Source organism: Podarcis erhardii (genome assembly GCF_964252035.2).
Source record: "Podarcis erhardii genome assembly, chromosome: 13".
Lineage (NCBI taxonomy): Eukaryota > Metazoa > Chordata > Lepidosauria > Squamata > Lacertidae > Podarcis > Podarcis erhardii.
This window is the reverse complement of record NC_138502.1, coordinates 20,736,979-20,763,876: the sequence shown is the minus strand read 5'-3', so window position 1 is coordinate 20,763,876 and position 26,898 is coordinate 20,736,979. Positions and strand designations below refer to the sequence as shown.

The window sequence follows — 26,898 nt, the reverse complement described above, 5'->3', positions numbered from 1 at the left end:
TCATTCAGAGGAGAGTCAAATTTCTGAATGTTTTCAGGATAGGAAGCCTGAATTTTGTTAACTTTGTGAACTGGTCAATTGATATTGCACACACTTCTTCTGTACTTAAAGGGGGGAGGAGGAACCTTTGCCAACACACCCAAGAAAGATGGGTAACAGGTTATATTTATTAAAACTAATGAAGTCCCAGCAGTAAGGTGGATTAATGGGAGGATTTCAACTTTCCCAGTTCTCAAGCCAGCTGCCTGTCACATGCTGCATATCATGATAAATCTAGGTTGTTGGTAATCAGCTTTTTCTCTACTATTTAATGTTTCTCATTACAAGAGTTAATCTAAAGCAGTCAAAAAATTTAGTTCTCCACAGTGGTCTTTCGGGTATTGTTTAAATATACTCCAGTCGTTACTCAATATTTGTTTCGCTTGGTCCCTTATCTGTCCTGTCAGTTTATCCATGGAAGCTGGCATAGTTTAGGTTGGTGTAACTTCTACTGGTAGAGGTAATCACTACTCCCAGTTTTGTTCAGGACTCTGCGGCAGGTGCTACTATTGACATAGCAGATGAGTGTGAGCTTTGAGATTTTTATGATCAAACAGTATATAAATTCCATGCAATAAATAAATAAATACATTGGATGAGGGCATTATATGTCTGACTTATCCAAAAATGCATTTAACATGAACTTCTATGAATCCAAATGTTTAAAAAGTCTGTGGAATTTATGGAATTCATGAAGAATTTGGAAAAGAGTCTTGAGGAAAGTGAGTTGGCATATATTCATAATGCTGTTTCTTACAGCAACACATGATAATATATTACATAAATGCAACAAACACCACTGTATCATAGGCAATAACCAAGACACAGACAAGGACTTTCTTTAAGACTTTCTTCTTATTAGCAGGCCCCTGTCATTCAGCTCAGGCCTCAACAAAATAATGTAACATTTTGGAGAAAAGATACAGCCCAGCAGCCCAGCACTAGAGGTTAAGATAGAAAAGATCTCCACTGCTACCATGTATTTCCCTTTAGTGCTCAAGTAAGTTGGAACAAAAGATAACCAAACACTGCAGAAGACCAGCATACTGAAAGTGATAAACTTGGCTTCATTGAAACTGTCAGGTAACTTCCTGGCAAGGAAAGCTACAGTGAAACTAACAATAGCCAGGAAGCCCATGTAGCCAAGAACACAGTAAAACATAGTTACAGAGCTCTCATTACATTCTAGTATAATTTCATCAGACACAGAGTGCATGTCAACATCTGGGAATGGAGGATTGGTTGCCAGCCACACAAGGCAGGTGCCTGCTTGAATGAGAGAACAGGAGATGACAATGGAGTAGGCAAGGCTTCTCCCAATCCATTTCTTCACCCTAGATCCTGGCTTAGTGGCCATGAAAGCCAGGACAACTGTGATGGTTTTTGCCAGCACACAAGAAACAGCCACAGAGAAGATGATGCCAAAAGCAGTTTGCCGGAGGAGACATGTCACCTTCCAAGGTTTGCCAACGAATAGCAATGCACAAATGAAGCAGAGTAGGAGGGCGATAAGGAGAATGTAGGTGAGGTCCCGGTTGTTGGCTTTGACAATAGGGGTGTCATGGTGCTTCATAAAGGTCACTAGGACAAGAGCTGTGATCAAACAAAATGAAAGAGACAAACAGGCTAAAGTGAGTCCCAAAGGTTCTTCAAATGTCAGGTAGCTTACATTCTTGGGAATACACAAATCTCTGTTTTTGTTTGGATAATTTTCATCTGTGCATTCATAACAATCACTCAAATCTGAAAAAAAATAGTTATTTACCTTTCAGATAAGTTGTACACATCTCACCAAAGATGATAGACAGATGATTGATAGATGATAGATGATAGATGATAAATGATAGATGATAGATATAGAGGCCAATTTTTTTCAAGATAGAAGTTCATAATGAATTTATTATTTATACCTGACACATACAGAATTGAGGTACCTTACAGCCAGAAGAATAAATTGTTTGTGTGTGTAAAAAAGATATAGCGAGTAGAAATCATAGTTCTGAGAGCAGGAAGGTTCAATCCTGTGGTGTTCTGCTTCACAAGGGCTCTGAGAAAGCAACATGAGATGGGGAAAACTCTTTGAATGATGTGTAAATGCATTTGCTTTTATGCTTCCAAGTATCCCCATCATCAGGAATGTGGCCTTATCACGGCTCTTCTTCACAATGAGGCTTATAAACATGTTCCGGCAAATGCACTGACAAGGCTCCTTCATATTTTTCTTGTGATCACATAGAGGCCAGGAATGGAGGTGTGACCCAGCTCCTGCCCACCTAGCAGTTCGAAAGCACCCTTAAGTGCAAGTAGATAAATGGGTACCGCTTTATAGTGGGAAGGTAAATGGCATTTCCGTGCGCTGCGCTGGTGCTGGCTCGCCAGAGCAGCTTCGTCACGCTGGCCACATGACCCGGAAGTGTCTTCGGACAGCGCTGGCTCCCGGCCTCTTAAGCGAGATGAGCACGCAACCCCAGAGTCGGTCACGACTGGCCCGTACGGGCAGGGGTACCTTTACCTTTATCTCCATATACGTGTTTGCCTTTATGTATCCCAGCTGAACACTTAATGATGGCTTTTTGAATATGAGTAGTATAAGGAGGGGCACATGATTCCCCAGAGTAATACAAATTATTTATTCTTCTTCAGGTTCACATCCAGTCCAAACAGAAGAAAACAAAAATAAGTTTGTATGCTGTGTGGGGTTGGACCTAATCTTTGTAAAGTCTATTTCTTACCATCCTTATCTGAAATCTTCCCTTCTGGACATGGGATGCAATCATAGCAGCAAAATGGCTCCCCCTCCTTCACTTTCTTGCTGGAACCAGGATGGCAACTCTCAGTACACACAGAAACAGGTTGTGTCTAGTCATAAAAAAAGAAAGAAGACTTTTACTGGGGCTGCTGATCTCCATGGGATTCACTATTCCATGGTTTCATCCTATAATACCGGGGTCAGCAAACTTTTTCAGGAGGGGGCTGGTCCACTGTCCCTCAGACCTTGTGGGGGGCTGGACCCCCCACCTCCCAAAAGCACCCCTCTCCCGAAAGGCCCCCCCCCCGCCTATGTGACTCACGCCCCAGCCGCCAATGCTGCCTCATCTTCACCAGCTTTGGCATCCTCTGTGTCGGCGGGGCACAGAGCCCATGCCACTTGCCTGGGCAGTGGAGGCAGGCTCCATGCTGCTGCCACTTCCTTCCTGCTCAGCCGCTTCCTCCTACTCAGCCGCCTCAGCGGGAAGGAAGAGATGGCACCCTGATGCCGCTGGCCAGGGCAGCCTCCACGCTGCCACCGATTCCTCCTGCTCGGCCACCTCAGCGGGAAGGAAGGGGCAGTGCCCAGAGGCATCCATGGCTTTTGATTAGCTGCAGGACTTTCCTGCAGCCAATCAGAAGCCATGCCGTGTCATGGAAGTCGTTCTCCATGTGGAGAGGCTTCTGCCCCTTCTTAGCGCGGGGACTGACCAAGTGGGCGGCAGGGTCCGCAAGGTTCGTGGGCTGGATTAACGAGCCGGGTGGGCCGTATCCGACCTGTGGGCCTTAGTTTGACAACCTCTGTATAATACTGTGCTACTCTTGGGATATACCAGTTGAGGCCCATCATGTATTCAAAATAAATAATCATTTTCAAGTCATCAGTTGATATATGTTTCCATACATTTCTATTTATTGTGTTTCTATTCACATTAATTCCCCTTTTTTGGAGTTTGCCCTTATTTAGCAAATATTTAAGAGTACACACAAACACACACACATACATACACAAAGACAGTGACTTTCTTCTCATTCAAGTATTAAAGAATAGCTACCAAATTGCTGGATGGTGAATCTTACCTGGTTAAACCAGCTGTGCCATGTAATGGCATCTTCGTTGATGGTGAACGCTTGGCCTGAGTGTGCCTTGGGATCCATCTTCCCAACTTTCACTACAGGTTTGTCTCCAGAATTAACCCAGTTGGTAACATCAAATCCAGCTACAAACTGTCTGTTATTGTCAAAGGAAACCATTTCCCCAAAGCTGTTGTTAAATGAGATACTTCTTAGGGAATGATGGAGCTGCATTGAAAGGCATAACAAAGAAAATTCGTGGCAGTTGTCAAAATAAAGCAACCTCACAAAATAGGTCACAATTAAAAGATTTTGTTGTTGTTGCAGTTGTTTAAACCCACTAATGCTTGAACATTTTTTCCTGATCAAGAGTGATGGGGTTGGATCTTTCAAACTAAATAGTTTGAAATAGTTTGAATTGCTGTGCACATGAAAATATTTCACCAACCTATTCATCAATTTAAGCTATTGAAATAACACTATTTCATTTCTGTGAAGATGTGGGAAGATGGAGTCTGTCAATCACTACACTAAATAACACAGGAGGTGATACAATGTGAGCCAAAGGTGCAGCAGTGTGATCTGGGCTAATGTTAACCTCATAGGCCCCAGGAAGAAGAAAAAAGATTGCTGAATGAAAGTTTAACTTTTTTGTTTTCATTCAGGATTGTGGGAGCTAGAATTAAGATGAAAATGTGAGATCACAAAGAATTTAGTTTGCACATTATGATCTATTATTTCACTCAAAATATTCTGTTCATCTACAAGCGAACTTTAAGTTCCTTACCAGCAATGAAAGTTGTTTTTGATGTTTCAGTCCATCTTTCTTCACCACTGCACTTTGTTTGAGTCTAGTGAAGGACATTTTATGCAAAGCATGGGCCACAACATAGGCAGCATTGTAGATACTGTAGCTATGGCCAGTCATGCTCATTTCAAAAAAAGAATGAGGGAGGCTTTCCAGTTTCTCCTTCCCAGTGCAAAAGTCCCCCTTCTCCTCATCCAGAGCATGAATTTGAAATTCACAGCCAAAGGCACTTTGCCAGAAGTCCCTGATAAAACCATCTCCTGTCCTGCTGAATGGATTTATGCTCTCAACAAACTCATGAAACCATGGGACATCATTGGAGTGAATTCTGAAGGCGAGAGCACCATAGAATAGTTCATCATCCCATGACTTTTGATAAACAAATGAAGTATGTTCCACCTGTGCTGTTCCTATCCAGACTTTACCTTTTAATTTACCTGTCATGTGTTCTTGTTGTGCTATATATGGAAGAAATCTAAAAAATGCCAAGGAATATGATTCCCCGTAGGCAACCAATACATTGGCATTGCTGCCCATCACTACATCATGTATTTTTTCACCCTCTTCTAGAACATTCTTAATGTCAGCAATAAAAGTCAGTATTGGAATTTTTTTTATGAAAGCAAAACAGATCCCATTCTGGGAAAACAGTGGAACTACAGTTTGCACAAATCTTTCTCCATCTGAGGTATCCATAACAACAAGCCCAATCCATGTCCACCGAAAATGCAGAAGTAAAGAAAGAATTCCTGTATACTGAATGGCTTCATTAGGGACCATCTGGTAGAAGGGAAGGCCTGGAGTTTTATCATTCATCACTGGAGCAGGACTGTATGTTAGCTAAAGATAAATGGAAAATGGAAGTGGAAAATTAGATGCTTATATTTTTGCAGTAAATTATATCAATTGTCCTTAAAATCAAACTGTAAGTTAGGTGTACACTTGAAATTCTTTTTCTACATATTTTGAAGGGGTAGGGTGGCTACCTAACAAGACATTCTCAGATGTTTTGCCTGAGCCTGAACCTCTTGATTTGGACATGTCTGGTTATAAACCTTTGTCAGGAGATAGTGTAAATATGATTCTATTAACAATGACTTCTTATAGAATTATAGAAGGGACCCCAAGGGTCTTATAGTCCACCCCCTGCAATAAAGAAAACATCCATGGCAGATGGCCATCCAACCTCAGCTTGAAAACTTACAATGAAGGAGAGTCTTTCCTGTTAGCTTTGTTTAACATTAGTGTGATGTTACCAGCCCACTCACAGTTCATACAATTAGAAACTTGAATTTCATTTGCAGGATCAATGTCATGGTTCCAATATCATTTTCAAGTTGATGGGTTGTCAAAACATTTTGGTTGCCTTCTACACACTGTGGCTCATGTGGATAATATTTACTTTCCTAGATGTATACATAGCTGTACAGTATATTATTTATACCCCGACTGATATATTTGGGCCACTCCAGAGACAACTCACTCCAAGACTAAGCTAAAAGAATGCTTTCACAATTTCTGGAATGCACTTGTTCATGGATGGGAAAATTGGGGTTCTCCAGATGCTATTGTACTTCAACTTTCATCACCCAAACCATTCATAATTGGATAACGGGAGTCAGGATCCAACAACATCTAGAAGACTTTAGTTTCCCCACCCTTGCTCTTGGTGAGTAGTACACAAAGGCACTCTCATTCAGTTAACTTTTTGTTCTTAACAAAAATTCATTCTTCAGATCAGAAAACTGAAGCTTGAATCATACAACGCTCATTATTGAATGAGAAGTTTATTAAGAACAAGATTGTGGCAAAGGACGCAGTCATGAGCAAAGAAGGTCAGTTTGCTTCTTTAAAAAGCTTGACAAGTAACTGTTGGCAATATCATACATTTAACACGATAGATGCAAGCCTCTGCTCCCAAGCCACAATACTTCTTCACATCCATGCAACTACCTTCCTTGTTTTCTTTACCAGCCTCCTCAAAATTTTATATTTCTAAGAAGCCTTTGAACTACCTATCCCTTAGTCCAAGTGGCCACAATCTGCATTCAGGGGTTGTGTGGTGTGTCTATAAAATACAATACAAAGCTCTGTTGTTTCCCTGCTCTGTTTTGTTATATGGTAAGTGCCTTGGGATAGCAACCTACCATATCTGTTCTTACTAGGTGTCGTGCACATAAATGGAGCTTAATAATAATAATAATAATAATAATAATAGCAATAATATCAACACACATGTACATCCTACCTGTGGAATCTTGTAAATATCCAAGGCATTTGCCACATGAAGGGAGATTTCGGAGTCCAGTCCCCCAATGACTGCTATTAGATTATTCTGGATATTGCATATGTAATTGGGGACAAATCTCTCCAGAGTTGAAGTAAGTAGTATAGCGGCATGATAGGTCGCCTTGGCATTGAAATAGCTGTCATAAATGTGGAAGCCCAAGGTGATATTCGGTAAGATCTGAGGGTTTTCATTGATCTCCTTTACTGAGAAGGCCAAGGCCAGGATGTGTTGGTAATTATTAGGTACTATACTAGAATGATAGTTCCATTGTGTATCAGAAGGATATAACAAGAACAAGAATATGCCACTCTGATCTGCCTAGTCATCATCAGGATTATTTCAGTATAGAGGCTTATTCAAATACAAATTACAAAAATATTAAACAGCTGCCAATATCAATGTTTATCATTAAAAATGCAACACTGATATGTTTCTGCAAAAGTACTATTTAGAGTAGAATGCACTAAAATGATCCATATGATTTAAATTAATTTGAATATGTGATTTAATGCAGTCTCAAACATATCCAGTCTTTGCAATTGTGTTCTAATACAATACACTTTCTACTGATAACATTCTTTCAGCATTCTTCACCCAATGCCTTACCTTTTCCTCTTTTTATTTAACCCTTCATAGATAGGTATTTATACATATTTATAACAAAATAAAAAGTTTAATGAAACTGAATTGTACAAGAAGATGAAATAAAACAGAGGATGGAGGAACTAAAATGATTTAATTAAAGAATATTACATATGAAGAACTAGACAAAAGCAGTCACTTTCATTGGCTGATAGATTTCTATTATTTCAATCAAACTAAAGAAAGAATTTTTGAAGCAAACTCATTTACCTTCTAAATTAAAATTAAATCAGTGCCTTCTTTTTTGTGTAGATTTAATTGTATCAGCAATTTTACAACCTAACACCATAATTCACTACTGGGAGCTTGGCACTCCCAAAACTGATCTTACTGCAATACCTCCCCTCCCAGCAAAAATGAAAAAGAAAAGAAAAGTGACAAAAGGAAAGGAAGGAAATGGATTTTTTTTTAATTAAAAAAGGCAGCACTTCCTCACATTAAGTCTTCATTCAACGTTGGAGGCGGCTGTTTGGTGAAGTCTATTGAGCTAGAGACAATGAAGCTCTGAGAAGCAATGACACCAATGATGAGGTCTCCATTCTGATAGTATCTGTGAACAGGCTGAGGTGGGTGCTGGACCCTGCACATATGAATGTGAGTTTCAGATGTTATATGGGGAAGCAGTACCAGCAGCAAAACCACTAATGCCATTATGCTAAGCAGAAATGCTCATTATTCTACTATATTTGTAGGTTCTTCCCTTTTTATCTATGTTTTCTAAGAAACCTGAAATCAAGATCCCTGAACACAAATATCAGTAATCATACTAATGTTCCTGTTTCTAGTGCCTAAACCTTTCTCTGAATGCAAGAAGGTATATTTATGACATCCTTCACATACAATATGATTTCTTGATTTTAATTTTACCTTCAATGCCTTAGGGCTTATTTTATTTTTATTTTTTTACAAGCAGCAGAATTGATTACACACTTTATGATAATTAATGGGTGAAGTAATTGCCAAGCCAAAGTCAGGGAATTGTGGATTTGAAGAAGAAAATAATTCTTGTGTGTTAGCAGAAGTTTTGAACTTATTTGAACAGAAATAATCATGGTGGGCTTGGACTGGCCTATGGCAAGGAAAGAACTCGGGAAATACAAGTCTTAGGTGTGGAACTAGATATAAGATTCATGTTTTTTAAACTAGGTTTTGATTGATTTTATAAATGGAAAGATTGAAAATAAGAGTGTTTCAGTTCCTTGAATGAGAGGGAGTCCTGGCAAACTCTCATTCACAAATACAAACATATAGTTCACAATTGTGATTTATGGGCATTCTGTAGCAGCAGCACTAAACTAGAAGGCTTAGAAGATGTTCCACAAGTATCTTCTTTAGCGTGAGAGACATGGAAAATGAGCAGAGAGAAAATATCTAAGCCCCTTCTCCAGATGGTTGTCAGTCCCTCCACTCAGACTGTTAGTGTGTGGCTGGTGCAGCTATATTTCTTAGCACCATTGCAACTGATGCTGGTCACAATAATGAAAGTAGTTTCTGAAAATAATCCACCAATTTAATAGCATGCCTCTTCGTAGGGAAGAGCTCAGCCACGAGGTTTGGAGTTGGGGGGTGTTTGTGTGTGTGGAGACTGTCTGGTTCCTGGCTTGCCTTTTAAAATTTAGGAGGCTTGTGTGCGCTCATTGCTTTACTGCTTTTAAAAACCTAGGCACCCAAGTTTGCCTCGCTGTCTTGCTGTGTCGTCTTTTCTGTGTAAAAACCTACATTTAACCTTTTATTTTCCCCCACTCCTGGTGCTGGATTTGTTTGGGCGTTTTAAGTGTGAATTACCTTTCTTAAGCTCCAGCTTGTTCCTTTGCCCAGCACATGGTCTCTCCACCACCAGCGAGGCCTGTGTGAATGCCATCTTTCTATCTCCCTTGTCTCCTCACTTTCCTTCCCCAGCCCCTGCCTTGGTGGCTGTGCATTTTATTTTAATTTTGGCCAGTGTGCCTGTATGTTTTTTCCCCTCTATTGCCCTTGCCCATCTGATTGCCTGGCTGGTCTGGGTGACTGAGTGGGTTTGCCTTACATTTTAATTTGTTGGCCAGGGTGCTTGTACGTTTTCCCCCTCCCTTGCCCTTGACTGTTCCTCTCTAATTTTAAGTCGTGTGTGTGTGTGTGCTGGCAGCGTGTGTTTGTGCCTGCCGTTTGTTAATTTTTTACTCTTTTAGTGTGGGTTTGATTTACCTTGCCATCCCTTCCATTGGTACCACTTAAATCGGGAGCCCCCTCTGAAATTTTAAATGATGCCGGGGCTTAGAATAGACTGTGCATTTAAACCTCACCCCTCTTACTTTATCTAAGCCACCCCCCACTCTTCGCTTGGCGTTTGGGGGAAGAAATAAGGCAGGGCTTGGGGTGGACAATTCAGGGTTTCTGATCAGGGAACCATTCCTCAGCATTGTACATTTATACGTTTAGAACCTTTGAAGGTGTACCTTTGCCTGGTTCTTGTCAGTGGCTTCACTTGCCAGTACAGGGTCCCTAAAGAAAACCGCTTTTAAACAAAAAACAAAAAAACAAAACAAAAAAGGTTGCGGTTTATAGAACCTTACTGAAAAGTCCAGGCTAACCCACGGTTTATATTTCCACTTCATTTTGGCAGTTCAGCAGCTCTAGTTGCATTGTCAGTTTAACTAACCAGCAGTTTGACCATTTGCAGTCTTTTGTCTGTTTAAGCACCCTTATGGAGCTGACCTTGTGGGCAAAGATTTACTTTTCTTTGTTTGGCAAAGTTTCCTTTGTTTGGTAGACGTTTTCCCAGTAGTGAGATATTCCCCTTAAGAGCAACCTCACCCCTCCTTTTCAGAGGGCCATTGGTGTGGGCCTGGAATCTTGTTGATTTCTTTTTCTCTTAATTTGGCTGCAGCTTCTGGGCATTTCCTAGTAAGCAGTTATTTTCCATTCTGTTTGATTACTTGGTGTTGCTTTGCGCCTAGATTTGCCTATCGTTTAAAAGGGGCAACATTTAATTGTAGGCAATTATCTTCCAATTCTGTCTGACTGCAGTTGAGGTTTCTTTGTGTATGGGTCTGTTCCTTGGAGCCAGGTGCTAACAACTAGCTGAGCGCTGCTGCTTGAACTCTTGCTGGGTTGTGATTTAATAAATATAAATAAATACAAGCGGTGCATTTAAGTGACGTATAGGTTATTCTGTATGGGACCCCGTGCATATTCCTGCATTGCAGAGATTTTATTTATTGATTTATTTAAAAGGCTCACTGTTCTGCTAAACATCAGGAAGAACTTTCTTTCTTTTTTTAAAAAATAATTTTTATTAAGTTTTCTGACACATCACAACAAAAACAAAACAAACAGAACACAAAACAAAAACATATAAAACATGACTTCCCCTTACCTCCCTTTCCCTGCATCCTTATTTCACAATTCTTTAGCAACCCTTTGATCAATTTCCCTATTAATTCTCTTTAGATTTACTTAAAATTATTGTTTACAGCTGTAATTCTCTAATTCATACCCCTTGACATCTTAACGATCCTCAATTTTGCAAGAGTCTTTGAGATATATTTTGAATTTCTTCCAGTCCTCTTCCACTGTCTCTCTCCCCTGGTCGCGGATTCTGCCGGTCATCTCTGCCAATCCCATGAATTCTGTCACCTTTGTCTGCCATTCTTCCAGAGTAGGTAGTTCTTGCGTCTTCCAATACTTTGCCAAAAGAATTCTTGCTGCTGTAGTTGCATACATAAAGAATGTCCTATCCTTCCTTGGCACCAATTGGCCAACCATGCCCAAGAGAAAAGCCTCCGGTTTCTTTGAAAAAGTCCACTTAAGGACTTTCTTAATTTCATTATAGATCATTTCCCAAAAGGCTTTAATCTTTGGGCAGGTCCACCAAAGGTGGTAGAAGGTTCCTTCAGACTCATTACATTTCCAGCATTTATTATTGGGCAAATGGTAAATTTTTGCGAGCTTGACTGGGGTCATGTACCACCTGTAGATCATTTTCATTATGTTCTCTTTTAAGGCACTACACGCCGTAAACTTAATGCCAGTGGTCCATAACTGTTCCCAGTCAGCAAACATAATGTCATGACCTAAGTCCTGAGCCCATTTAATCATAGCTGATTTAACCGTTTCCTCCTGCGTATTCCATTTCAAAAGCAAGTTATACATTCTAGACAAGTTCTTAGTATTGGGTTCTAACAGTTCTATTTCTAGCTTTGACCTCTCCTTCTGAAATCCTAATTTCCTGTCTTGCTTAAATGCCTCATTTATCTGATGGTAATGTAACCAATCTCGAACTTTGAACTTTAGTTTCTCATAACTCTGAAGTTTAAGCTTTTCACCATCTTGTTCTAGGATTTCACAATATTTTGGCCAATTAGAATCCATATTAAGTTTTTTCACCGCTTTAGCTTCCATTGGTGACAACCACCTAGGGGTTTTACTTTCCAATAGATCTTTGTATCGGTTCCAAACATTATACAATGCTTTCCTGACAATATGGTTTTTAAACCCTTTATGCACCTTTACCTTGTCATACCATAAATATGCATGCCATCCAAAGTTATTATCATACCCTTCTAAGTCCAAAATATCTGCATCTTCAAGAAGTAGCCAGTGTTTCAACCAGCAGAAGGCCGCTGATTCATAATAGAGTCTTAAGTCTGGCAGGGCAAAGCCCCCTCTGTCTTTTACGTCAGTTAAAATCTTAAATTTTATTCTGGGCTTTTTGCCCTGCCAGACAAATTTAGAAATATCTTTCTGCCACTTCTTGAAGCAGTCCATTTTGTCTAAAATCTGTAAGGTCTGAAATAAAAATAACATTCTAGGCAGTACATTCATCTTAATAACAGCAATTCGGCCTAACAAGGAAAGTCTCAGTTTAGACCATATTTCTAGATCTTTCTTTACTTCTGTCCAACATTTTTCATAGTTATCTTTAAATAAGTTCACATTCTTAGATGTTAAGTTCACCCCTAGGTATTTCACTTTTTTCGTTATTTCCAAACCAGTTTCACTCTGAAATCTCTCTTTTTCTTCCATTGTTAAATTTTTTTCCAACACTTTCGTTTTCTGTTTGTTCAATTTAAATCCTGCTACTTGACCAAATATCTCAATTAATTCTAATACTCTTTTAGTGCTGGTGTCTGGCTGTTGCAAAGTTAACACTAAATCATCTGCAAATGCTCTTAAATCAGGAAGAACTTTCTGACAATAAGAGTTGTTTGGAATAGACTCGCTTCTGATGGACTTTATTGGAGGTTTTTAAACAGAGGTTGGATGTCCATCTGCCATAGATGCCTTAGCTCAAATTTCTGCATTGTATGGGATTGGATGAGATGACCCTTTGGGTCTTTCCAACTGTACAATTCTATGCTATTATGAAATACATAAATAAATGCATTATGGTACCTTTAGAGGAAAAAGAAGGGGAATTCTCAGAGGATTTGTTGGAGGAAGCACCTCCGAAAGGGAGACTTTTCTAATTTGAGTTTTTCAAGGCTATGGTAGCCAAAGCAAGAATATGTTTAGAAGTACGAGACGAACAATCCTAGGGCACAGAGACAACAGAGGCAACCTCATCTAAAGACACCTTTCAATGTCTACAAATGTATATTAAATGATACAAACAGCCCCTGCTATAATTCAAGCTAATGCATCACAGAAATATCATGAATGATAGTGAGTCAGAATGATGATGAGATGAGTTTGTGATGAGAATTTACTCCTAAATCAGCTATTAATGGTTCGTGTCCAGATGAGGAAATAGCACCTTAAATAACCACACAGCCAAGAGAGATATAGATGCTCAGCATCCGGTAGGGACCCAGTTTATTAGAGGAGCTATTGAAATAGGGCAGCTTCCCTAAATCAGTTGTCCAGAGAACTGCCAGTTAAGGGAACTGCCCTGAAGGAACATTTAAACGAAGCTTTAATGAGGTTTTTCAAGCATGATACATCATTAAGTCATATTATGCATGCATAAATAGGGGTCACAGGTCAAGGGGTTCAAAGTGTCATGCTCCCCCCACCTATCGTCCATCTTCCTTGACAATCACTCCTCCTAAACCTCATTACCATATCATTGTTACAGTTTCCTGCAATCTGGGGAATCTCAATGAAGCTTGTAGCCTAAACATCCTGACTTTTTTATGCCCTTATGCTATGCAAACAATCCTTCAGAGATAGATAGGCAAGGAATTTTGTAGTTCTGAAGAGACGCCCCCCCCCCTTTACCTGGATTTGAAGGCACCCTTGGGCTTGCATTGACCCGTAGTACAAAATGTGATGGACAGAACAATCCAAACCCAAGTTCCACTAGGATGAGAAAGTTTGGTTTCCTGGCACAGAGGGACTGTGCTAGTATAATTCTTTCACCCTGGCTAAGCCAGGACTCAGCTGGCATAACTTAAACTGGCATAAATGTAAAAAGGATATGTTTGGGGAAGTGGTGGTGGGCAGGACAAGGAGAGACCTGCATCTATTTCAAAATTCATTTAGCTTAGTCTTGTCATCTAGGACCCAATCCTCAAAATCAAGGCCCACACTCATTTTATATCTTAGCCAACAGTAGCCTCTCTAAGAGGCTCCTGAACAGCCTCCCTGAACCCACCGCAACCATGCCATGTGGCAACCACTGCCCTCCTGGAGTTCCAGGTGAGCAGTTACTTTCAGATAAAGGAGTAGTTGAGAGGAAGCCAGTGTGATGGATAGAAGCCACCCCTCTCTTAACTAGCTAAGCCAGCAGCCAAGGCTCAAAAGCTTCAAAGCAAGCTGATAAGCATATATGATCTCATTTTACATATGTTACATGGTTTGTGGAATGATGAACTGTTTCTGAGACCCAAGGCCATGCCAAGCCTCACCCTGCCTGCTGCTGTCAATAAAGATTTAGCCTGCTTTTATCACATCACTACGGTACAGTCTTGTTATTAGCTGCTGTCATGGATCACACAATGCACTTGCCTGGGCAACACAAAAGAGGAAAATGTTCTGCTGGCAGATTGCAGTTCATATGACGTTCTTTAGCTGTATGTATACAGCTCTTGCCTTTAGTGTTGGCCCCCCGATTCTCTATTCAAATAGAATTGATTGTGCTGACCACTAACTTTGGCTCTGCTTTTCATTAGCTCTATTTCCACCTATGGCTGGCCTCTCTGCCATACCAGTTCCAATTGTGTCCTGAAACAGGCATAGACAATGTCTTGTACTCAATAGGTTTTTGGAATCAAAATCCCGTCTGCCTGGGCTGTGGTCAGTTATGATGGGGTTGGGGGGCTCTAACAACTTCTGGAGGATTCACTTTGGGTACCCCGGTTCTGCAGCAAGAAAATCTCATGATAAAACACCCACTTTTCCCCCGGCTCTGGACAAATTTCTTGTTTCTCACAGCCAATTCAGGTGCCCCTTGAGATCCTTAAGGGATAGGGAAAAGGAACATGTCAATTTCAGACATGAAAAACATGTCTTCAGCAATTCCATATGGAATGCATCTTGTTGAATTGGTGACTGCTTCCCTCTTTAATTATCCAAGGACTCTAATCAACTGAGATACTTTCCAACACCACAGTGGAGTTTACTGTGGACTCCAGCAAAACTAATAGCCCAGTTCTGAATAACTGTATAAATATACCCTCCAGAAATCTAGGACTGAGGTTAGGATTTAAGACTATTAGACAGGAATGTGTCAGTCTGATTTCTGAGCTTTAAGAGCTAAAAAGAAGAAATCTGCATCTAGAGAAAACATTTCTGCCCACAATGCTGTTATTGTTCCTCTTGCTTCTGGTACTGCTTCCTCACATGGTAAGCAAAGCGCACATCATTAAGTGCATGCTTGATGATCCAGATCCTCCGCTTCATGAGTACCACCAGTCAGGAGACCTAATCATTGGAGCTATCGCTTCCCACACTTTCATCGTCTCCAATGCAATCAGTTTCATTGAAAAACCCCCATCACCTTTGCCTGAAGAGCTTGTGTAAGGGCTTCATTGTAATATTTTCAAACTATTATTCGTTATCAGTCTTAATTGTCATTCCATGAATTGTTTTGAAAGGTAATAAACTATCCAGAGAAACAACTCTTTTTAAAAAAAAGATAGATGTGTTCTGACGTTTGTATGAAATATCATATCCTGAAGATCTTAAATTATACTGTTTATTTTGGAACACCGTGCTCTGAATTGCTACTGTACTGATAAACAATAGGATAATATATGTTATGATGAATAATGGTAATGTTTGGTTGTTGTTGTTGCAAAATTTGTATGGGCCACCTAAAGGTAAGGTTACCTCAGGAAAGTTTCTATATAAATATGAATAATAATAATTAATAGACTATATACAGAAAACATTATTTTTATAAAATTTGCAATACTTTTTACAACATGTGATGGTTCCTTATGATTCCGAATACAACTTACCTTCTAGTGTGGTACCTAAGAATTATCAGCACATGCTGGCCTTGGCTTTTGCAATAAAAGAGATCAATGAAAACCCTCAGCTCTTACACAATGTCACCTTGGGCTTCCACATCTATGACAGCTATTTCACTGACAAGTGGACCTACCATGCTACAATGCTACTCATATACACCTTGGGAGGTTTTGTTCCAAATTACAACTGTGATGTCCAAACGAACCTGATTGGGGTCATTGGGGGACTGGACCCCCCAACTTCACTTCAAGTGGCAACGCTTGTGGATATTTACAAGATTCCACAGGTATGCTGGGTCTCTCTTTGTGTGTTATACAGTGCTTTTTTGTTTTGTTTTTAAGAAAAAAAGGTCACCATGAGATTGTTACAGGAAATGCCACACTTTTTACATTTGGAAAGAGAAAGGTTAACCTATGTAACATTGAGTACCCCCAGAAAAAAGCACTGGTTCTATGTGCACTTATACAGTTTTAGTACTTCATCACATTTCCCTTTTTATCTTTTTTTTAGTATACAAAGAGAATAATATGGCCATTCCTTCCTATAAATGTCAAATGTAAGTTGTGAAATCTCTGTGCATGTTCTCAAATTACTAAAAGAAAAATCCCTAGTTGTTATTTTTTAAAAAATATATATATATTTTATTACGGATTTTCTTGTTTTACAGAAGTAAGTGGAATGCCTCGAATTTTTTTCCCCCCTGTAACATTTTTACAAATCCGTTTCATTTGTTGAGGCATTAGGGGGAGAAGAACAAAAAGAAAAAAGAAAGGGGGGTGGAGAAAGGAAAGATGGATGGGGTGGGGTCGGGTGGCGGTGTTTCTATTATGTTTAATGTATGTAGAGTTTGGTGTCAGCGTTGCTTGTGTTGTTCACTTGTGTTCCTTTGGTGGTGAGAGAGGTTGGGGTTGGCCTAGGGTGTGATTGTTTGCTTGTGATTGGCTGTGGTGATCTTTGTTTTTGTGTGTGAGTGAGGTGGGTGGGTGTTTTGGATCAGGTTAGCCAAACTGATTTGTATGCTGTTGGTGGATTATTGTCATTGTCCTGTTGGGCTGTGTATGTGATAAAGGGGAGCCATACCGGGGTGAAGGCATCTTCTTCTGTTTGTCCCCATGTCAGTTTTAGTTTATTAGTTAATTTTTCTAGTAGGGCTGTTTCCCATACTATTTGGTACCATTGGTCCATGCTTACTCCTGACAGGTCTCTCCAGTGTCTGGTTATGGTGTTTCTGGCTGCTGAAAGTAGGTGGGTTATGAGTTCTTTGTGGTGTAAATGGGCATTGCTGTCTTGGAAGATGTTTAGTAGGGCCAATTCTGGGGTGATGTCTATTACTTGATTAGTTATTTTACACATTTCTTGTATGGCTGTTGTCCAGAATAGTTGGGTTTTGGGACACTCCCACCACATGTGGAGGTATGTGCCTGTGGAGGTGCACCCTCTCCAGCATTTTGGTGAGGTTCCTGGGTGTATTAGCTCTAGTTTCCTTTGTGTTAGGTACCACCTGTAGGTGAGTTTCGGTGTGAGTTCTTTTCTTTTTGTTGATATGGATTTAAAGGGGGGTTTAGACCACATTCTGGTCCATTGAGTGGGGTTAATCTCCCATTGTTTTTTGATTGCGTCTAGGGGATTTGTGGGATTTTGGAGTAGTATTTTGTACATTGCGGATACCGTCCCTTTACCGTTTCCCTTTGTTGTTAAGAGGAGGTTTTTGAAGGTTCTCAGGGGCCTAGTTGCTGCTGATTTTACTGTTGGGTTGTTTAAGAGGGCATGTAGTTGGTGTTGTGTTAACCAGAGCATTTGGGTGTCTTCTAGTATCCCTAGTTGTTATTTATGCTACTGAGAAGTTGACTGGCTCAGCTACAGGAACCTCTGCTGAAAGAAAAGCCACTAACATTACATGTTTACTGAAAATATTATTGACAAATTGTGGGTTTATTTTTTCTTTGAAAATTCTGTCTATAGGTGGTATTCAACACTGGTCCTACTTACAGGTATATTAAACCATTGAAATTAATGCACATGCATAACTGAGATTCATTGATTTCAGTGGCTCTACCCTGAGTAGGACTTCATAAAATACTGTTGCCTGCCACCCCAATCTCTGGGCAGTTTGAGAATCCAGGGGTTCCAGGCACCTACCCAGGGTTGTGTTTCCCTTGAAATGGGGTAAAGTGGAGACTGCGTAGTCTTTATGATACATGGTTTTATGCATATATACAACCTGAGCCTATAACGGGGAGGTTCACACTCTTGCTTCTCCCATAGCTGCAGTCTTGGATTCAGAAACACCCCAAAGGGATCTTACTTCTCCTATAGCCACAACCCCGGATTCAAAAAGAAATCTAGCATGGCTATCTCTTTCTGGCTTCCCAGCTTGCTTATTCCAGTTCACACACACACAGCTCAGCTTTGTCTTTTGTCATTTCTAACTACAGGAACTACCAAAGAGTTGAGGGAAGGGACCCCACTCATTTGTCATCTGATGCAGGGCCACATCCATTGTGGCTATATAACAACTTGAATCCTTCCTTCTATTTCTCGCTTGTCCTAGCAGGACAGCTCACCTTTTCTGGGGAGCGGGGGTGGGCTGACTGTGGGAGGGGTTCTAGGACCTCACAGTGATCCAGCAGTGGGCAGAGGGATGCTGCTCACATCATTAGGACATCCCACCACATCACGTCCCCCGGCTGACAAATTGGCTTAGCTGGGGGTGGGGGGTGGCCATGTGCTGTTTAAACTTCAGCATGGCTTGGAAGGTGGCCTCCATTAATCTGCTTCATCAGATCTCTACCCTTGTATTCCTCATCGTTTCCTGCTCTTTTCGTCAGTCTTTGTTTTGTTTCATCATTGCTGTCTTCCCCAGCAAAGCTTTCTACATCTACACAGAAAGTGGCTTCCTCTTGTCTGCGTGTGCCAGGTGCCCGCATCTAGTGATCTGCAAAGCCCTAGGATCAGGCAGCGCGTTTCTCTGCTGCTGAAAGGAGCTTGGCCATCGGGCGCACGCACGCTTCTTTAAAGGATTGGGCGAGATCATTTTGGACCCCCCCTTTCTTTTACAAAGCCTTTGTGTGCTGCATGTGTTTGTTTCACTCATTATTTAAGTCATTTCATTTTCATGTGTTCTTGGCAACCACCCCCTTGGAGACTGGGTGTGAATGTGCTTGCTTTTGTGTTGTTGCGATTCTTGTCGTTTGGCTTTGGATAGCTGTGTGCCTTCTACTCTGCAGCTTGGGGTGTGTGGGCAGGCTGGCCATTGCCCCTTCTTTTTGCCTTGAGCTTTTGTGGGTTTACTGTGGAGAAGCAGCCTTCCCAGCAATTTGGAGCATGTCTGTGTCCCACTGCCCTTAATTTAAGTTTGTTCTCCATGGTGTACCATTCAATCAGTTGGAAGTTGGCAGTGTATCCTTGTATTGCTGGTTAGAATCCTCAGGGTGGGTTTTTGTTTTTCCTTACCTCTTCGTCTGAGTGGTTTAAGCATTGCACGTGGTTGGTGGCAGGCCTGTATATGCAATACTAAACTGCACAGCTGCCGGTTTGTGTATTCCAGGGGTTGTCAGCCTGCCCCTACCTCCCACTAGTGGGCATTTCAGGATTCTAGGTGGGCGGTAGGGGGTTCTACGGCACAAGCTGAATCCTCCTTCCATTGAGCACTGGTGGGCAGTAAGGAATTTTTACCATCAAGAAAGATTCATTACTGGGCGGTAGGTATAAAAAGGTTGATGACCCCTGGTGTAGTCAATCCTGTCACTGTAGACAATATTAAGCCAGGTGGCTGCTTGTCAGTGTACATGTTTTTTATGATAAGGATAGTTGCTTGTCGGTGTAGTCATTATTGATAATAAGTCCCGCTTCCTGTGGGGGTCTTACTTGTTATTGTGGTTTGCGTTGCTGAAAGTCAGTGCAGACAATATTGAGCCATGTGGTTGCTCATCAGCATAGATTTACTGATACCCTAGTGCATGCTGTCCATTACTCTACACAATACTGATTGGTGTTGCTGATGTTCAGTGAGGGCAATATTGGTTTGCAAGTTGATTTATTTGATTTGAACCACATGGTTAAGAACCTTCTAAGGGTCTTATGTATGTAGGCATCCAGCCTACTTCCTCCCCCAAACTCATAACAACACAGTCCCATTCTTTCCTTTCCACTCTTTTCTTTAGCTCATCTATGGCCCTGCTCCAGTGATGAATGACAAAACGCCAGGCATCCCATTCTACCAGATGGTGCCCAGAGAAAACAGTCAGTTTTCAGGGATTCTTTCTTTGCTTCTGCATTTCAGGTGGACTTGGATTGGACTACTAACTATGGATAATGACAATGGAGAAAGATTTGTGCAAAATGTGGTTCCACCTTTTTCTCAGAGTGGTATCTGCTTTGCCTTCATAGAAAGAAGCCCAACATTGACCTTTATCACTGATATTAATGACATATTTAACAAGGGGGGTAAAATAGATGATAAAATCAGAGACAGTAAAGCCCATGTAGTGGTGGCATATGGGGAATCCTATGGGATTGTGTTCTTGAGATGGTTTCCATATCTGTCAGGACAGGAACATATAAAGAAGAAGTCAAAAGGTATTGTGTGGATAATAACAGCCCAGGGGGAGTTCAATTCAATGGTGTATCAGAGGACTTGGGATACAGAAATAATCCATGGATCTCTCTCATTTACAATTCATGCCAATGATCTACCAGGATTTCAAGAATTCGTTAGAAGCAGAAACCCATCCAGCTCCACAGGAGATGGTTTTATCAAGGACTTCTGGCAACAGTCCTTTGGCTGCATATTCCCAAATACAGATGCAGTCAAGGTGGATGGAGACATTTGCACAGGAGAGGAAAAGCTGGAGAGTCTGCCTGCATCTTTTTTTGAAATGAGCATGACCTCCCACAGCTACAGTATCTACAATGCTGTCTATGTTATGGCCCATGCTTTACATGCTATGTCTACATCTAGTTTCAAGCACAGTGCAATGCAGAACAGAGGCATGCAGAATTGTCAAGGCCAATGCCTTTGGCAGGTAATGAATATTAGAGATGGAGGAAAATTCATTCTGTGTATATTTTAATGCATACAAATCCACATTTCCCAAACTAATACAGAAATTTAAATGCAGCTTTCCTCTGAAATCCAAAATTCTCCTGATTTTACAATGTTGTTCTCCAATCGAATATTGTGAGCAAAAAAGTAACATACTGTGAACCCCCAAATTAGCTTTTTAATGAAAATAGCATTCAAAATACGTTATATTTGGGAAATTTTGCAAAAATGGAATCTATGTCACATTAATCATTTTGCATACAAGCTTAAGTTGCAGAATTTTCTAATTCCTGCTCTTTCCCTTTCAATTCAGCTCCACTGGTTTATGAAAGGTGTCTCATTTAACAACAGTGCAGGGGAAAAAGTTTCCTTTGACCAGAATGGGGAGTTAGCAGCTGGTTTTGATATCATGAACTGGATTTTCCCCGCAAACCAATCCTTTCATAGAGTGAATGTTGGGAGGCTGGATCCCCAAGCTCCTCCAGACCAAGTGTTCAAAATCAATGAGGATGCTATAAGATGGCACAGGGGATTTAACCAGGTAGAGACAGTTTTGGATAATACTCTACTGCCCCTATTAAATGCTGGATTTTGTGATTGTTGTGTAACTTTCGAGAATTGCTCTAGATTTTAAGGGTTCCAAGCTCCTTATCATCAAGATTATCATTAACCCCTTTCACTTACACTTTAGGCACAGCCTCTATCTGTGTGCAGTGAGAGTTGTTACCCTGGTTCTTGCAAGAAAGTGAGAGAGGGCGAGGCATTTTGCTGCTACGATTGCATTCCATGCCCAGAAGGAAAGATTTCAGATCAGAAAGGTAAAAAATTTTATATACAGCATTGCCAGACAGATGTAGCTCAGCTTCCTTTCAATAATTGGACATGGAGACTTGGGTTTCTTTTTGAGCAGCAGTATATCAGCTGAAGAAACACTTTTCCATGCCTTTCAAAACCAGACAATTATCTCTCTCAACAGAGTGGAGCTTAATTTCCTTAGATAGATTGTCTTGGCTTTCTTTTGTGCACCAGTGGATAATTTCTAGTGCAACATTCAAAAACATATGGTTGTAATGTCTTAAAGTCTTCTTAAATTGGACATTTAAGTATTGTAATATACTTGAGCTTAGCCTTGAATATTGTTGTGGGTTTGGAGGTGGATGGTGCGTTGAAAGATTCCATTGCTAACTGGGCAGTTGTAAGATAATGACCTTAGTGTGTCACTTAAGCACCTTCATAAACATCCCTTTAATTATTTAGGCTATGGCTGGGCACTATGACCCCCATCCTAAAATAATGATTTGGATTTTAAGATCATTATTGTAATCTGGCCAGTACAAATAGTACTCTCTGGTCAAATGGATGGGCCTTCTGGCAACTCACCTGACAGGTAGGTAGAGAATCATAGCCAATGTGGTGTAAGAGAGCTGAGCTGAAAACAGGCAGAAGGCTGAGAAGCTGAGAGACAAAGACATGCTGGATTTGTGCTACATCCAAAGCTGTGAAGCATGGAGAAATGAGATCTGTTGATGCAGTCAGTGCTGTGAGTCTCACAATCTTAGGACTGTGGGGACAAGTACTTTTGTTTTAATGGGCCTCCAAACCAAACCTGCAACAATATCCAAGCCTGATCTCAAGTATATTAAAATACTCAAATGTCTGATTTCCAAAGGCATTAAGAGATTACAGCCATATGTTTATTGCATGATGCTGTAATTTCTAGCTACACAAAGATTCCATCCCTTTTTTCAGATGCAACTGATTGTTATAAATGCCCAGATGAAAACTATCCAAACAAAAGACAAGACCAATGTATTCCAAAGGATGTCAGCTTCTTGTCTTATGAAGAACCTTTGGGCCTCTGTTTAACCTCTTTAGCTCTTTCATCTTCTATGATCACAACTCTAGTGCTAGCAACGTTTATAAAACACCACAATACTCCCATTGTCAAAGCCAACAACCGGGATCTCACTTATACTCTCCTCATCTCACTCCTGCTTTGCTTCCTTTGTACATTTCTGTTTATTGGAGAACCCCATCTGGTGATGTGTCTCTTCCGACAAAGTGCCTTTGGCATCGTCTTCTCATTGGCTGTGGCTTGTGTGCTGGCAAAAACCATCACGGTAGTTCTGGCTTTCATGGCCACCAAACCTGGATCCAAAATGAGGAAGTGGGTGGGAAAGAGTCTGGCCAGCTGCATTGTTCTTTTCTGCTCCCTCCTCCAAGCACTTATTTGTACTGTTTGGCTTGCAACCTCTTCCCCATTCCCAGATGTTGACATGCACTCCTTCACTTCAGAAATTGTATTAGAATGCAATGAGGGGTCTGTGATTATGTTCTACTGTGTGCTTGGCTACCTGGGATTCCTGGCATTTGTCAGTTTCACTGTGGCTTTCCTTGCCAGAAAGTTACCTGGCAGTTTCAATGAAGCCAAGTTCATCACTTTCAGCATGTTTGTCTTTTGCAGTGTTTGGTTATCATTTATTCCTTCCTACCTGAGCACAAAGGGAAAATACATGGTGGCAGTGGAGATCTTCTCTATTTTAACTTCCAGTGCTGGACTGCTGGGTTGCATCTTTTCCCCAAAATGTTACATAATTGTCTTGAGACCTGAGCTGAACAATAAGGAACAGCTGATCAGGAGAAAATCTCAAATAATGTAATTATCCATTTTGATTTTTTCTTTTTAGTTTCTCCACATGGTTGCAAATTTTAAGGTGAAGACTGAATCAAACGTTCCCTAGGAAACCCACAAATTACATTTCCTTTCATAATAGTACAGTGTAATATTATTCTCACATGATTGCTATTGAATACTGAAAGCAATTCTTATCTCCCTGTGGAGGTTTTCATATCAGCAAGTGACAGGTTGGATTCCACAGGGTTCCATTCTGTCCCCATTGATGTTAATCGTTTTTATAAACAATTTGCCTGTGGGAATTCAAGGGATGGTCATCAAATTTGGATGTGACCCCAAACAGGAAGGGGTAGCTAATAAGGATTCAAGGTGGCCTTAACAGATGGGAGAACTGGATCCACACTTACAAACTGAATTTCAATTGGGACAAATGCCTTTCTGCCTCAACATCAGGAAGAACTTTCTGATAATAAGAGGTGTTTGGAATTCACTCCCTTCTGAGGTTATGGACTTTCCTTTATTGGAGGTTTTTAAGCAGAGGTTGGATGTCCATCTGCCATGGGATGCCTTAGCTGAAATATATGCATTTTGTGGGATTTGATTAGATGACCCTTTAGGTCTTTCCAACTCTACAATTCTATGATTCTATGAAATACATAAAATAATACATTTTGGCACCTTTAGAGGAAAAAGAAGGAGAAATCTCAGGGGAATTGTTGAAGGAACCACCTCCAAAAGGGAGACTTTTTCACTTTGAGTTTTTCAAGGCTATGGTAGCCAAAGCAAGAATATGTTTAGAACTACCAGATGAATAATCCAAGGGCCCAGAGAAAACAGAGGCAACCTCATCTAAAGACACCTTTCAATGTCTACAAATGTATATTAAATGATACAAACAGCCCCTGCTATAATTCAAGCTAATGCATCACAGAAATATCATGAATGATAGTGAGTCAGAATGATGATGAGATGAGTTTGCGATGAGAATTTACTCCTAAATCAGCTATTATGGTTCATGTCCAGGTGAGGAAATAGCACCTTAAATAACCACACAGCCAAGAGAGATATAGAAGCTCAGCATCCGGTAGGGACCCAGCTTATTAGAGGAGTTATTGAAATAGGGCTGCCTCCCTAAACTAGTTGTTCAGAGAACTGCCAATTAAGGGAACTGCCCTCAAGTCACATTTTAAAAAAGCTTTTATGGGGGTTTTCCAGCACGATACATCATGCACACATGCATAAAGAGGGGGTCACAGGTCAAGGGGTTCAAACTGTCTTGCTTCACTGCCTTTTCTTCTTTCCTACATTATCTTGCGTACTCCAGTACTCTGGAGTCTCAGGAATCATGCTTCACTGTAGTGATAAGGTGGGATTGCTATAAGGAATTATAACAAATGTAGAGTAAGCCATCTGTGTCATCAATGAAAGCATTGCGCTGACTGGGTTTAAACGATTTTGATATGATTTTTGATCAATCCACACCTCTGCATCCCTGTTCCATTTCTCTCTGCTTGACAAGTCACGTACACAGCCCAGCTGCCAGCTGCTTCGCCAGGCAGGCATCCTGGGCCATAAAAGGTAGTGGACAGCTTCTTTGATGTAGCCTTTCTGATATGTTAATCTTAGGGCCAGGAAACAGATTTTCACATAAAGGTGATAATGATCCCTATCCTCCTTGCTAACCTTCTTATCATGTATATTGCTTGTTTATGACCCCTGGGGTTGCTGGATGCACTCCTTTGTAGTTCTGTTTTATTTACCCCAGAAGTGGATGCTTAATTAGCTTTTGTAGTGCAACTTTGTCCCCATTTGTTGAAATGCTCAAAGATAATCTGATTGGTTCTTACGAATACAGTGCAAAAAATTCTTTTATGAATAAAACGACCTGGGCCGGGGGGTGGACAAGGTTATTATTATATGCACCCTTCCCAGAGTCTTTCTGGTTCAAGCCTTTGTGTGTATTGTTATTAATCAGAGTTCAATCCTTCCTTTACTTTGGGAATGCCTCACTTCACCCACCTATCGTCCTTCATCCTTGACAATCAGTCCTCCAAAACATCCTTAACATACTATTCTTACAGTTTCCTACAATCTGGGGATCTCACTGAAGCTTGTAGCCTAAACATTCTGATTTTATATGCCCTCATGCTACGCAAACAATCCTTCAGAGATAGATAGGCAAGGAATTTTGTAGTCAGAGTTTGTAGTTCAGAGTTTCACATAAGGAACCATAAAGATACAGAAAAAGAAGAGTCAAACTATTCATTTATACATCGCTAAAACTAATTTTATATCTCATGTTGGTAGTGTGCAAACCACATAAAATGCCAACATAAGAGCTAAATTGAAAGAGAATGGTCTTAAAGGAATGGCACATAACTGGATTAATGAACATTTTTATATCAATGGTAAGATTACGAAAATATAACGTAAAATTAAGTAAAACAGAAACAGCCTTCATTTGGTGGTACAAAGCTCTGTGGTAAGAAAATGTTGTACTACAATTTACATACAATCTCCAGCTACAGATATGGCCACCAGCTCTTTATGAAGAAAACCACATTTATTTAGGATTTATTTAGGATTTGAGCTCCTAGGAGTCATCATTCCACACAGAGGAAAAGGAAATAGAGAGAAATAGAAATACTCATTCTGATTGAGTTATTGTGAAAGAGACAGATAGAAATAAATTTATTCAAGCTCTACAAGCAATGGTGGGGGTGTTTGTGGGTGCTGGAGATGATGAAACTGTGCCATGCAATGCCACCTATGATGAGGTCTCCTTTTTATTACATTCATGAAGTGGATGGTATGGATTATGGACATGGCAATGTGTGCACTGTATACCATGTGAGGAAGCAAACGCACTAATGTCAATGAAGTTATTTCAGCACAAATTATCCAATATCCAACTATTTTCATTTTTGAAGGCTCAAGTTTAATGTGTAAAATATCATAGAGCAGCCTGCATATCTCACTCTCTAACTGTAACTCTAAATGTTCTAATTTATACAATCCATCGCAGCATGCTATGTTTTCTAGTGGTGGTTGCTAACATGCTGATGAATTTGACAAGCCCTTTTGATAATAAGAAGTGAAGTTAAACACCAGCTCAAAATTTGTTATTCCCTGTGAAATTACTGAAGAAAATACATTTGTCCCCTCTGAAAAGAATCAACCCCCCCTTTACTTGGATTAGAAGGGACACGGGCTTATGTTTAAAA

General features: G+C 40.5%; 1 protein-coding gene across 1 annotated transcript; it reads right to left on the bottom strand.

Moving 5' to 3' along the window:
• Nucleotides 1-880: 880 nt before the first annotated feature.
• On the bottom strand, nt 881-23,562 carry LOC309326912 (vomeronasal type-2 receptor 26-like; the record flags this gene model as incomplete). The annotated part of the gene is made up of 5 exons (XM_081835942.1): nt 23,532-23,562; nt 4,649-5,509; nt 3,868-4,089; nt 2,772-2,898; nt 881-1,782 (listed from the first exon to the last, which is right to left on the bottom strand). Exons 2-5 carry the CDS (start codon nt 5,483-5,485, stop codon nt 881-883), a joined length of 2,088 nt encoding a protein of 695 aa, XP_081692068.1. The 5' UTR covers nt 5,486-5,509; nt 23,532-23,562.
• Nucleotides 23,563-26,898: the final 3,336 nt, after the last annotated feature.